At 42.3% G+C, this 12,451-nt stretch overlaps 1 protein-coding gene across 1 annotated transcript; it reads left to right on the top strand.

The window, feature by feature from the left end:
- Nucleotides 1-721: 721 nt before the first annotated feature.
- Nucleotides 722-8,736, top strand: CYP2R1 (cytochrome P450 family 2 subfamily R member 1; the record flags this gene model as incomplete). The annotated part of the gene is given in 6 exon segments (XM_084263129.1): nucleotides 722-1,268; nucleotides 1,271-1,512; nucleotides 4,448-4,589; nucleotides 4,888-5,520; nucleotides 6,690-7,019; nucleotides 8,256-8,736. Coding segments are annotated over 6 exon segments (2,070 nt in total). The 3' UTR covers nucleotides 8,432-8,736.
- Between the last annotated feature and the right edge of the window lie 3,715 nt (nucleotides 8,737-12,451).

Raw genomic sequence — 12,451 nt, forward strand, 5'->3', positions numbered from 1 at the left:
CTGTTGCAGAGGGTTCAGAGGAGGGCCACGAAGAAGATTAGAGGGCTGGAGCACCTCCCCTATGAGGAGAGGCTGGGGGAGCTGGGCTTGTTCAGCCTGGAGAAGAGAAGGCTGTAGGGTGACCTCATTGCAGCCTTCCAGTACCTGAAGGGAGGGGAATCAACTTTTTAAAAGGGTAGACAATGGCAGGACAAGGGGGAATGGACTATAGCTAAAAGAAGGAAGGTTTAAATTAGATATTAGGAGAAAGTTCTTTACAGAGAGAGTGGTGAGGTGCTGGAACAGGCTGCCCAGGGAAGTGGTGGATGCCCTGTCCCTGGAGGTGTTCAAGGCCAGGTTGGATGGGGCCCCGGGCAACCTTGTGTAGATCCAGGCCTGGAGGTTGGTGGCCCTGCCTGTGGCAGCGGGGTTGGAGCTCTATGGGTCCCTTCAAACCCAGACCATTCTATGATTCTTTGGAAACTCAAGCCCTCTTTCACAGAGCATCATCCTGCTGAGTAACAACAGCGCTTACAAACTGCTTATGTGATTTCCTTGCAGCTCAGTCACATGAACGGGGACATTTTCCCCTGTGCTCAGCTGTGAGCAAGCACAGGGACACCAGGCCCTTTCCAGCTGGGTCAGATGACCCCAGGACAGGCTGCGCAATACAGGGAATGACAGGCAGGACACGTCAATCTGGCACCCACCCACCTACCACCAGAAATCTGTCGGGTTCCCTATGGTGTGGTTGGAGAGGGCAACACAGCAGGATTCACTGGCTCAAGGCTCCCCAGACCCGAAGAGGACCTGGGAAAGACATCCCAGAACTCCAGGTGTTTGCTTCCACAGGGACGTTAACAAGGAGCAGATAACTTATTTTTCTAGGCTGCCAAGGTCAGCGTACGAAGCACGCTGTCCGCAGCGGCTTCCCAGCGCTTCCCAACTCCTAACAGCGTTCCAGGCAAAAACCAGCCACGCGGGGCCGAGACCCGCCTCTGCACTCCCGCAGGACGACAGCCGCTTCCCCGCTCTGCCCGGGCCGCGACCCCGGCACTGCAGCGGGAGGCGCCGCACGCCCCGCGGCCGCCGGCAGCCGGAGAAGGAGGCGGGGTCCCGCCACCCGCCGAGCCCGGCCCCGCAGCGGGTTCACGCGGCCCCGTCCCGTCCCCGGCCTGATGCAAGAGGGCGGAGCTCCCAGGGGCCAATGAACGCGGGGCGGTGCTGTCACCGCCCGACGGCAGCGGTGGGCCGGGGACGGCGACAGGAGGAAGCGGCGCGGCGGCGGCGGCGATGATGTGGCCGCTGGCGGCAGGGAGCCCCGGCGCGGCGGCGGCAAGCAGCGGTGCCTGCCTCCTGCTGCTGGCAGCGGCGGTGGTGGTGGCCCTGGTAGTGCGGCAGCTGCTGAAACAGCGGCGGCCGCCCGGCTTCCCGCCCGGCCCCGCGGGGCTGCCCCTCATCGGCAACATCCACGCCCTGGGCTCGGAGCAGCCGCACATCTACATGCGGCGGCAGAGCCAGATCCACGGGCAGGTACCGCCGCTCCGGCGGCGTCTGCCGCCTCCTCGGGACCCCCAGCAGCGGGGCGGGCTGGGTCGGGGCGGACAGCGTTGCCAGCAGCAGAGCCCGGGGAAGCGGCAGCCGGGCGGGCTGTCCCTAGCTCGGCGGAGCCCGGACACGTAAAGGCACCGCGGCGCGTCCGGTGGGGGAAGCCGTGCCGCCGCCTGGCCCCGGCCCGGAGCGGCTGTCGGTGCCCGCGCCCCGCCGGGAAACGAGCAGCACCGCGGAGGCGGCGGCCGCCCCGGGGAGAAGGCGGTGGCATCGTGGGCGGAGCACCCCCGCCGGCTAACGGGAGCAGGGGAAAGGGGCCGGTACCCAGTCGGTAGCGGGGCCCGAAGCACAAGGCTCTGGCGGGACCGGTGCTGCGGTCAGCGCTTCCCCTGGGAGCCAGGACAGGGCAGTAGCAGAGAAGAGTTTCACCTCTCTCCCGGCCGAGCTCCCTCTCCAGGGCGGCGGAGGCAGAGAGCGGCTGTCAGCGCGCCCGGCTCTTGGGTTTATTTCATGGGGTTGGAACTGTGCGGGGTCCTGCTGCAAATTCACTCCTTTCATATCCAGAAGTCTTGGATACGCCAGAAGGACTTAAGATAACAGAGTTACAATGACGGCCCCATTTTCACTTAAAATGCGATGCTTCAGTTCCAAGCCCCGGCAGCGGGTATTTGGAATTACAGACAGCCCGTTAGTACAACCGTGTGAGGACAGGTCATTCTTTACCTGTACTTTCTTATAGATCAGGTGTTTCTTTGCATCAGCCAGTTTCAAGCAAGCAACCTATTCTTCCAAGGCTCATGACATGTAAACCCAGAGTAGCTCTCGCAGGGAAAGGCAGGTGGTAGCAGTTGTGTGTACGTGTGCACGCACCTCAGTGTGCACGCACCTCAGTGCACACACGCGCTGGGGTTTTGGCAGCAGCTGGCAGGTCAGCACGCACATCCCTGCCAGCTGTTCAGCATGTCTGTGTGCCTCCAGCCTACTCAGTGCAGCGCTGGTGTGCCACTTTTAGCAGGATTATCACTGGAGAGCTGTGGAGGACTGAGCTTTGTGTCCCACCCACGATAGTTTGCCTAGAAAATCACATCCTTCAAGCTGCGAGAAGTGTTTAAATGCAACATCCCTAACAAGGAAATAAAACTGTTGCTAGGACTTAAGTCTGTCAAAAGCAAGCTAAATGGCAGAAAGAAAAGGACAGGATTATCTTTTGTTTCACTTATTTTGGCAATAGGAAACAGAAAAGGTGTTTTAAGCAAAATACTAGGACGAATAGAGTGGAAATATGAAGGAAAATGGTTCATCGAATAAACTAAGCTTCCTACTTGCCTGGAATGGTGTGTGGGGTTCTAGTGACCTGTCAGGAGAGGATCCTGCAAAATTTGAGGGACCTTGAAGACAGGATTTGGAGGGCTCTGAAAAAATGCAAATAAAGGAATTTTAATTTTTTTTCAATTATGTATGACATAGGAAGAAAGGTAAATAAGCTACAAAGTATACAAAACTCACAAATGGGTTGCAGAAATAGATTGGGAGCGGCTTCTTGTTACATAAAAAAGATCAGCCATTATAGGAGGGAAAACATCAAGTTTGCTAAAATGAAATAGTCATAGAATCATTTAAGTTGGAAAAGATCCTTAAGGTCATACAGTCCAACCATTAACCGAACGCTGCCAAGTCCACCACTAAACCATGTGCCCAGGCACCACATATACACGTCTTTTAAATTCCTCCAGGGATGGCGACTCAAAAACTTCCCTGGGCAGCCTGTTCTGGGGCTCACAATCCTTTTGGTGACAACCTGCCTATTACAGAATGTATAATTAAGCTATCCTTATTTCCTACTGTGGAGGTCAGTAGCTCTGAGATGAAGGAAAAACTAGATATTTGTATAGGTGAAAATACAGATTTGTAATGCTAGGAAAAGCATGGAAAGGGATGTGGGATTTCAGTCATGAATTTAGCCTTGGTTTTTATTCTAAAACTTAGGTAAAGATTTTCATTTTGTTTATCCTGTATGTGCCTTCTGCAGGATATATTGCATCTTTCTCGAAAGCATCTAGTGCTAACCATTTCTGGAAACAGGAGGTGGGACTAGCTGGGCTTTGCTGTCATTTGTTGGCTGTCCTCATGGCTTCTATCATCTGATGGTTCTTTGGGAACCTGTGCAAAGTAAGCTGGTGTCCAGTTTCAGAGGTAGAAAGAACTGGGTGCAGCTTGGTTGTTTTCACAACTGATACCTCTCTTGTGTCTGCCATTACTCTGTGACATGTTGGAAGTTCTCATGATATGAACTTGTGGCTTCAGTCATAGCAGCCTTCACTAAATTAAGCTGTCAGAATTTACCTTTACTCAGGCAGGAAGGAGGAACAGATACAGTAGTAAAGCTTTTCTCCCTCTGGGGAGGAAATAGTCTCAGCAAACTAGGAAGGCAGACGATATATGTACTTTATTTCTTAGATACCAACTATGTCTTATATCTAATAATGTTATGTTACATAGGTATAAGTAAACCCTTATAGTAGTATCTAATTATATCTACTAATCTTAGGGGACAGTACCTTTTTTCTTTAAAATACGCATGGTGGTACCACATTCACATTTTTTAAAGGCTGTATGAAAGCACCCCCAGTCCTTACTTTGGAGAGATGGTCGCTTTAGGTGCATAGCAAAGCACAGAATGTAGTGTGGGCTTTTACTTTCTCTTTTGACAGAGTAAATTAGCTGACAACAGAGTGCACTATGTAATGCCACACTTCTGGCTACCTGTATGCCCTGCTGAAGTTTGTATTTTGTTTTGGTGTTTAGTGTTGCTTCACTTATTCATTACTTGTTTTCATTATCATTTCATTCTTTTCATTAAGATTTGGCTGTAATAGCATTTCACAATTTTTATTATTTCCCCCTTTCCCCCCCACAGATCTTCAGTCTTGATCTCGGAGGCATATCTGCTATTGTGCTGAACGGCTACGATGCGGTAAAAGAATGCCTTGTTCATCAGAGCGAAATTTTTGCAGATAGACCATCTCTTCCCTTGTTTAAGAAGCTGACAAACATGGGAGGTAAGTGCTTAATGTTGTTTTTATAAACACGTAACTTTTTCCCAGTAATTTGGGTTGTGATCACATGAAACATTTGCTTTAGCCGTTTTCCCTACTTTTTTTAATCCCCTATCATAAAATACTTAATGCTTCTTTAAAGTATTTGGAAAGGATTGTGACTCTCTTGAACTATACGTTCCATCACAAGATGTGTGTAATTTTTTTGTCTCTTTTTTTTTTGTCTTGTTAAATAAGTTTATTATCTTACTGGGAGAAAATAAAGCCTTGCATAAAATACTGTGTCAAAATATTTTTCCAGGCTTACTGAACAGTAAATATGGCAGAGGATGGACAGAACATCGCAAATTAGCTGTAAATACCTTTCGAATTTTTGGATATGGTCAAAGGTCCTTTGAACACAAAATTTCAGAAGAATCTATGTTTTTTCTTGATGCCATTGACACATACAAAGGCAGACCATTTGATCTTAAGCACTTGATAACCAATGCTGTTTCAAACATTACTAATTTGATTATTTTTGGAGAACGTTTTACATACGAAGATACTGAATTTCAGCACATGATTGAGATTTTTAGTGAAAATATTGAATTAGCTGCTAGTGCTTCTGTATTTTTGTATAATGCTTTTCCTTGGATTGGTATTTTGCCATTTGGGAAACACCAGCAGCTGTTCAAAAATGCAGCCGAAGTCTATGACTTTCTTCATGACCTTATTGAACGTGTCTCTGAAAATAGGAAGCCTCAGTCACCTCGACATTTTGTAGATGCATACTTAGATGAGATGGATTGCAATGAAAATGATCCAGAATCTACATATTCAAGAGAAAACTTAATTTTCTCTGTCGGAGAACTCATCATAGCTGGGACAGAAACCACAACAAATGTTCTAAGATGGGCAGTGTTATTTATGGCTCTTTATCCAAACATTCAAGGTAAGAACTTCAATGTTTTGAGGAACAATTATTCTGTTGTATCAGCTACTATGGTCAGATGTGAGAAGCTTATTTTATATGCAGATGAAGAGGATATCAGTAGTCGAGTACGATGATAAAAAATCAGAATATTATTTTGAGAATAAATTTTTGCAGTGCTTTAATATTTTAATAAAGCAGGTGTACTAATCTATCTGGTTGATAGATAATAATCAAATACATTTAAACATTAAACTAGTAAACTAAAATGTAAAAACACCAGCAAAAATGTAAATCAGGCTGTGGTTACCAGTTTAGGTACAGTTTCATTTTTATCCTTAAGTACCTCAGCTCACAATAGATTTACGTATTGTAGGCATGTATATTTATACTCCTGGAAGAAAATAGCATCTAACAATAAAATTCAGTTATTCTGAAGTAAGAAAGCAAAACACATTCTGTGGCAAACTGGATTTTTTGAAGTGAACAGTCACATTCCCTGCTTCACTGCCTCAACTTCACTTTTCCTATCAGTAATTTAGCAGTGCTAAGGGAATTTCAGTATTTGCAGAAAGAGCAGCCTAGGTAATTTGGAAATTTACTACCTATACTTAGACCAAAACATACTGTTTTAACATCAGTTTCACCACCACCATAGTTTCAGAATGGGGATAACAGCACTACATGTAGCTATAGTTATGGCTCTCGAGAACTGAAATCCTGCATAGGAACCAGACACTTCTGATTTTGTCAGCTAGAATAACTTTTATTTGAGACTGGGTGGATGAAAGGCAATTATTATTTTAAATTTAGAGATCAAATTGTATATTTAACTTTGAAGTAACTACAGATTTCTTGAAAAAAAATAAAATAAAATCTGATGATAGTGTATATCAAGGCCTGAGGTGCTATAAACAGTGAAAATCATTCAGAGTAAATAAAGAAGTCGATGCCAAAACTATTTTGTTGCTGCTATTATAACCATTTTCAGTCCCATATTCACTGAGCTGGTTAAAATAAAAACATAAGGATAAGGCTAGAGAGTCTTAATTTACAAGCTTATAAAATGGTGCATTTTACAGGGTATTTCCTGTTTCGGTGCCCTTTTCAAAGCCTAGACTTCATGGCTTAAATTGAAAAATGAAGCATATTACACAATACCCATCAGCCTTTAATCCTGTTCCTAACAGGGCAAGTTCAAAAAGAAATCGATGTAGTCATCGGGCCGAGCAAAATGCCTGCCCTGGAGGAGAGGTGCCGGATGCCGTACACCGAGGCCGTTCTGCACGAGGTCCTGCGCTTCTGTAACATCGCCCCGCTAGGCATTTTCCACGCCACTTCCAAAGACACCGTAGTGCGCGGCTACTCCATCCCTGAAGGCACCACAGTCATTACAAACCTCTACTCCGTCCATTTCGATGAAAAATACTGGAGCAACCCAGAAGTGTTTTTTCCCGAGAGATTTTTGGACAGCAACGGGCAGTTTGTCAAGAAAGATGCATTTATTCCATTTTCAGTAGGTAAGAGGGATTCCTTCCACTGGGCCTTTTCCAAAACCTAAAGATGTGTAACGTGTAAGTGATAGCAATAAATCAGGAATGAACAGAATGATACAAAATAGCCCCAATTCTAATGAAACAGCTATTTTAAAGATATTCAAGATAAATCACCCAGACATAACACATTTTAGCATAATATCTTTTATACAGATGAGCTCATTATAAAAGACAGCATGATACCTTATTATCTGAGGAGTCTTTACTCTTTTTATATCATGCAGTATGTGTTATTTGTTTCACAATTAATAGTCATTTGCTGCTAAAGTCATTACTTATAATACATTACACAACCAGCTTTCAAATTTCAGCCCTTCAGCACCAGAAATCACAGGGTTTTCTTCAGATTTAGCTTGGGGGGCAGCATGTAGCAGTGCATTCTGTCCTGAGGAAATACTCTGTCAGTCCTAAATCATCATGGATTCGTCTGTAGATTATCCACGATAAGACTGGATAATTTACCTTACATACGATTATCAACTTAAAAACTTAGGTGCTCTGTATAAACTAATTGCAATCCATAGAAAGACACATAGCCTGCTGTAGAGGGTGACACAGTTTACTTACCTGGGACACTTTTTCTCCAAAAAATAGCTGGAGACAGGAGAAGAAAATTCCCTAGGAATAGATCACCTAAGTGGCCAAAGTTAGATTTGATAAAATTCACTTTTTGCCTGATTGAACTTACCAGTTCCAGATGTTGCTGTCCCTCCACTTGTATCTTCCACAACCACATTTACTCTCTGTAACTAGTCATTCACAGGATGGGAGCTGCTGTACAAAAGCATTATCCAGACCCATTTCATTTTTTTTTTACCTAACAAGTTTCAAAATTTAGCAGGTAATAATGACTTGCAGTGGAAGTAATTAAGAAAATAGAAGGGGACTGAAGCTGAAATTCACAGTATCATTTTCTTTAAGACATGTTCTTCCTAGGTAGCCACTTCAAGACGAGATAAAGTAGCTAATAGTTTAAATAAATCTGGCAGAATTAATTACAATGGCATTTGTGTAGTGAGAGGAATAAATTCTCTAAAATCAGTTTCTTGCTGTTAGTTATTACCTATTCTCTCTTACAGAATGCTACCACCAAGTTCATACAACTCCTCTTAGAACACAGAAGTGAGCAATCTTACTCATAATAAGAGTGAAAATGTAATTTAATGCATTTTAAGTCTTTCAAAAACTTTTTCAATCCAGGAAGAAGACATTGTCTCGGAGAACAACTAGCTCGAATGGAAATGTTTTTGTTTTTCACCTCATTACTACAACGATTTCACCTGTGTTTTCCTCATGGAGTGATTCCAGATCTCAAACCAAGATTAGGCATGACATTGCAACCACAGCCATACCTCATCTGTGCAGAAAGACGGTGAAGAGAAGGGTCTAGATTGTCACGTGGAGCACAGTGCTTCAAGTTGCAGCTGAAGATCCACTTTGCCTTCTGTTGCTAAGTGTGTTCATGTCAGAAGAATAAAAATGTAAAGGACTTGCAGATAAATTCTGACTATTTCTGCACAAGTCAGTAGTTTCTTTTTACTTGGTTTTCAAAAAAAACCCCAAATACCACCTCAAACAAAAACGTGAAACACATCCTATGTTTAAAGTTGTTGTTTTCACTCCAGAAGTCTGTTTTGGATCTAACTTTTGATTCCGCTTTTAAATATTTAATTACTTAACAAGCCATTTTACTTTGAGAGGGTATTTTTATAACTGTGGAGAATTGGCTTAAAATGTTTGTACTCAGATTCATCCTGGGAAATCTCATTTACATTATTCCAGCTAAGCTGTTCTTTATAATTCTCCATTGAATTTACATGGCTAAAAAGGTTTTAAAGTTATCTATTTAAATTTCTGTAACCCAGAATAAACTATCTTTTCCAGCTTTGACAAACAATTTGCCTATGAAAGTATTTTAATCCTTCTTTCTCCTTGCCCTGTCTTCCTTGTCAGTCATAATTTTCTAAGTAAATCAGATAACTGAGAATTTACTTTTAAGATTTTGTCTATGGCTTGCTTCTCATTTAGTAACATATACAAAGTGTTAGATCATTGCCATACTCCTGACAATCACAGCAATCTCTTTTGCCAGTTTATTGCATTTCCAGACACACATCCTTCATTGCCTCTCAACACAAACCATGATGTAACAGTAAATCTCTGCCTAAACAGTCTGGAAGAAAGTGCTTGTGTTACCAGAGTCACGTGCTACTGTGAGTCAAGAAAATAAACTGCTCATGAGTCTGATCAAAGAGATCTTTTTGGAAAGGGGAGTGGAATAGGGTGGGGAGAAACAGATTTTACATGGATTTTAAGCATCAGTTTTAGGCTTGACAGCTATTGCTTTGTGGTTATTGGCAGATTTATGCCCACAGGCCCAGCAGGAGAACCTTACACTATGTTTGGTCCCCACCATGTGGGGAGAAGTAGGACCTCGGAATAAGGTTCAGAACAAAAGACACACCGAGCAAGCAGTTAATTAAAGACAGGACTGAATATTAGACCTTGCTCTTTATACAGCTTATACTTCAACTTGGAGCCACAGGAAGGGTCAAAGGCAGGAATTGGTGTGTTTCTGCTGACCTGATAGTTTCAGCTTACTCTGAACAGAAGTAATTCCTTTCTGTTGAAAGAGCATAAGGGAAGGATCAAACGGAGCTAACACCAGTCCATTTATATAATAGTCTATTGATTTAAAATGCAGCAGGTCCAGATGAAATTACTTTGTCTGAGGGTAGTCAGACCCACATATCTCACAGAGAGAATCTTAAATGCATGTTCCTGGTGCTCTGAAGAGGGAGGGCAGGCTCCTCCTCTTGTTGAGTTAACTGCCTTTCTGTAGAGAAGATTTAAGATTTGAAAAGGGGAGGAAGGAGGTAAACCTGATTGCTGTGCATTGTGCATACCATGAAATCTGCAGATAAACCATTCCCAAGATACTGTCAAACAGTGTGGGGCTTTTCTGGGTACCTGCATAAGTAGATGTTGTCTGCTTGTGAAACACTTAGGTAAAAATTGTAGAGTCTACCTAATTTAGGTACCTTCAGTATGAAGCAATTCCAAGCAGAGGATGTTCAGGGCTACAGTTCTGGACTTGTAATTCTTCCTGTATCCCACCCTGTGCTCTTAGATGAGCCAGACAGAGATTTTTTAGTATCCAGGCCTGCCTTCTGGGTTGGAAGACCTCTAGGACATCCTTTGGTTACAACATGATTCAAATAGTCCTAATTGAAGTGGGGGGAGGATTAAAAAGCAATAATAATCAAGAACTGGTTCTTGTGGGGGCTACACTCAAAGTGCAGCTGGCCAGTGATAATTCTCTTTTGCTGAGATATTTTGACATCTAACTCCCAGCTAGTCTTTAATCCATTTAATGAGAACCATATTGATTACATGTCATTCTGGTTTCTAAATCAAAACTCCTTGCAAAAGCCTCAGAATATCAATCCAAACTTTTACCATTCTATGCCAAGTTATGGTCTCATTTAAGCAATTAAATACATTTGACAAACTGCCTTTTCTATATCAGCATTAGTTATATTTACATCTTTCATTCTGTATCAACTTTTTAATTATTTTCCTTCTGACTGGGAATTATCCTAATGATCCAATTTAATAATCTGAAATACTGACACAGTCCAGTCCTCTGGAATTTCTCCACTGTATCAAGACTGATTAGAAAATGAACATCAGTAGCCAACCAGATGTTCAGAATTTCCTGGTGAGAGTTTTCTACAGCTGAAGTACCTAGCATAGCTGGCTGCCATTTAACATTGTTTTGGAATAAAAGGTTGATACATTAAGCAGTGTGTCATTTTTCAATAGTGGAATTTAAGCATGTAAAAAGACCTAGTAATGAGACAAGGTAAGATTGTTCCCTTTTGCAGAAATCTCTCCTATCTGGCTTTAAATGTCGTGATGTTTTCATTTGAAACAACGTGTCCAGATTGTGATGGAAAAAGTTCTTGCAATTTAAGTTGTGATGTCTAAGTTTCTATACATTACTGCCATTTATTGCACTCAGTTTCACCATTTTTGTAAGTTTTATTCCCTCCAGTATTTGTAGTTATCTCATTTTTGTCCTCTGCAGAGGTAGCTCTTAGAATTCATAATGACAGTTTAGAACCATTAGCAGTGTTTTCACATACAGTTGTATCACAAACATAAGAGCTCTCATGCACCTTCTCTGTAACTCCACTGCTGTTTCCAAAGTCTGTGAAGAACTTCTTGTTGTAGCTAAATGCATCTTAAAAATGCAGATTCGGCTTACCTTTGCTACTCTCAATCCTTGTTCAGTTTTGAATAATTCTGTTTTCTAGCTTGCTAAAAAAAAAAAAAAATCCACCTTACAGCTTTTCTCCCTTCCTGCAAGAGATTGTGATGTTCTTTGTACTGTTTTCCAGTCTTCTTTTGTAAATGCAAACTAGATTCAGCAGTCTTTCCTAAGAAAAAGGAATTTTAGGAATAAGATTTTATTTTATATTCTTTACTTAATTATTTTAATTTCTCCTTGAGCAATAATCATCTTTTCTGACTATAATCATGGAAATTCTGCTAATTGTAAGAGAATATAGTCAACTCATCATTGTAGTACTTTACTATATCCTATTCAAAGGTCTCCAGAGCCAAGCACAGTGTAATACCAATAGGAAGATTATGAGATGCTGTGTGTTTTTCCTACCTCTATTTTCTCCATTTTGGCTCTGGTTTTGTATACTTGCCTTAAAACAGAAACTAGAAGTGGTTGTGAGGCTTTGCTCTTTCGTGTCATTTCTGTACTATGAGCATGGATGTTTTCTGCCCTATTTCTTAGACACGGTCTATTCCTGTATCTAATTCTAGACCTAAATGCAGGCCCAGAGTAATGCTAGGGAGGAGATTCCCTTCTTCACTGTGAAGCGAGAACTGCAGTCAGTACCACCATAGTATCTTAAATCCTCCATTCTAAAACTCTATCCTTAAACTTAGGTTTTTTATAACTCTGGCTGTACCAACACATCCCCAGAAACTGAAAAGGGACCAAACACTACAAGCATGACATATTGACACTGAAAGAATGCCAAAGAAAATATTACTCTGTAGCCCTTAATTCTCTGAACTTCCACCAGTTGCTGTGACAGTGGTGAACATAAACTTACTGTGAGCCTAATAAATGCAGGAAGATTCATTAATTTCTGCCTTCAGAAACCAACTATACAAAGTGAGATTTCATAAAAAGTTCAAGAAACATTACTGTTTCTCTGAAAGTAAATAGCTTCAATTTATTATAATACATTCTTTATAAGTTTCCACAATATGTTGTGAAAGACCTAATCACAATGCCTTTTTTGTTAGCTTGCCAGTACACACTAGAAATAGTTCTAACTTGAACTATATGCCCACTTTTTTCAGTGAGC

This window comes from Gallinula chloropus, assembly GCF_964237585.1.
Source record: "Gallinula chloropus genome assembly, chromosome: 4".
NCBI lineage: Eukaryota > Metazoa > Chordata > Aves > Gruiformes > Rallidae > Gallinula > Gallinula chloropus.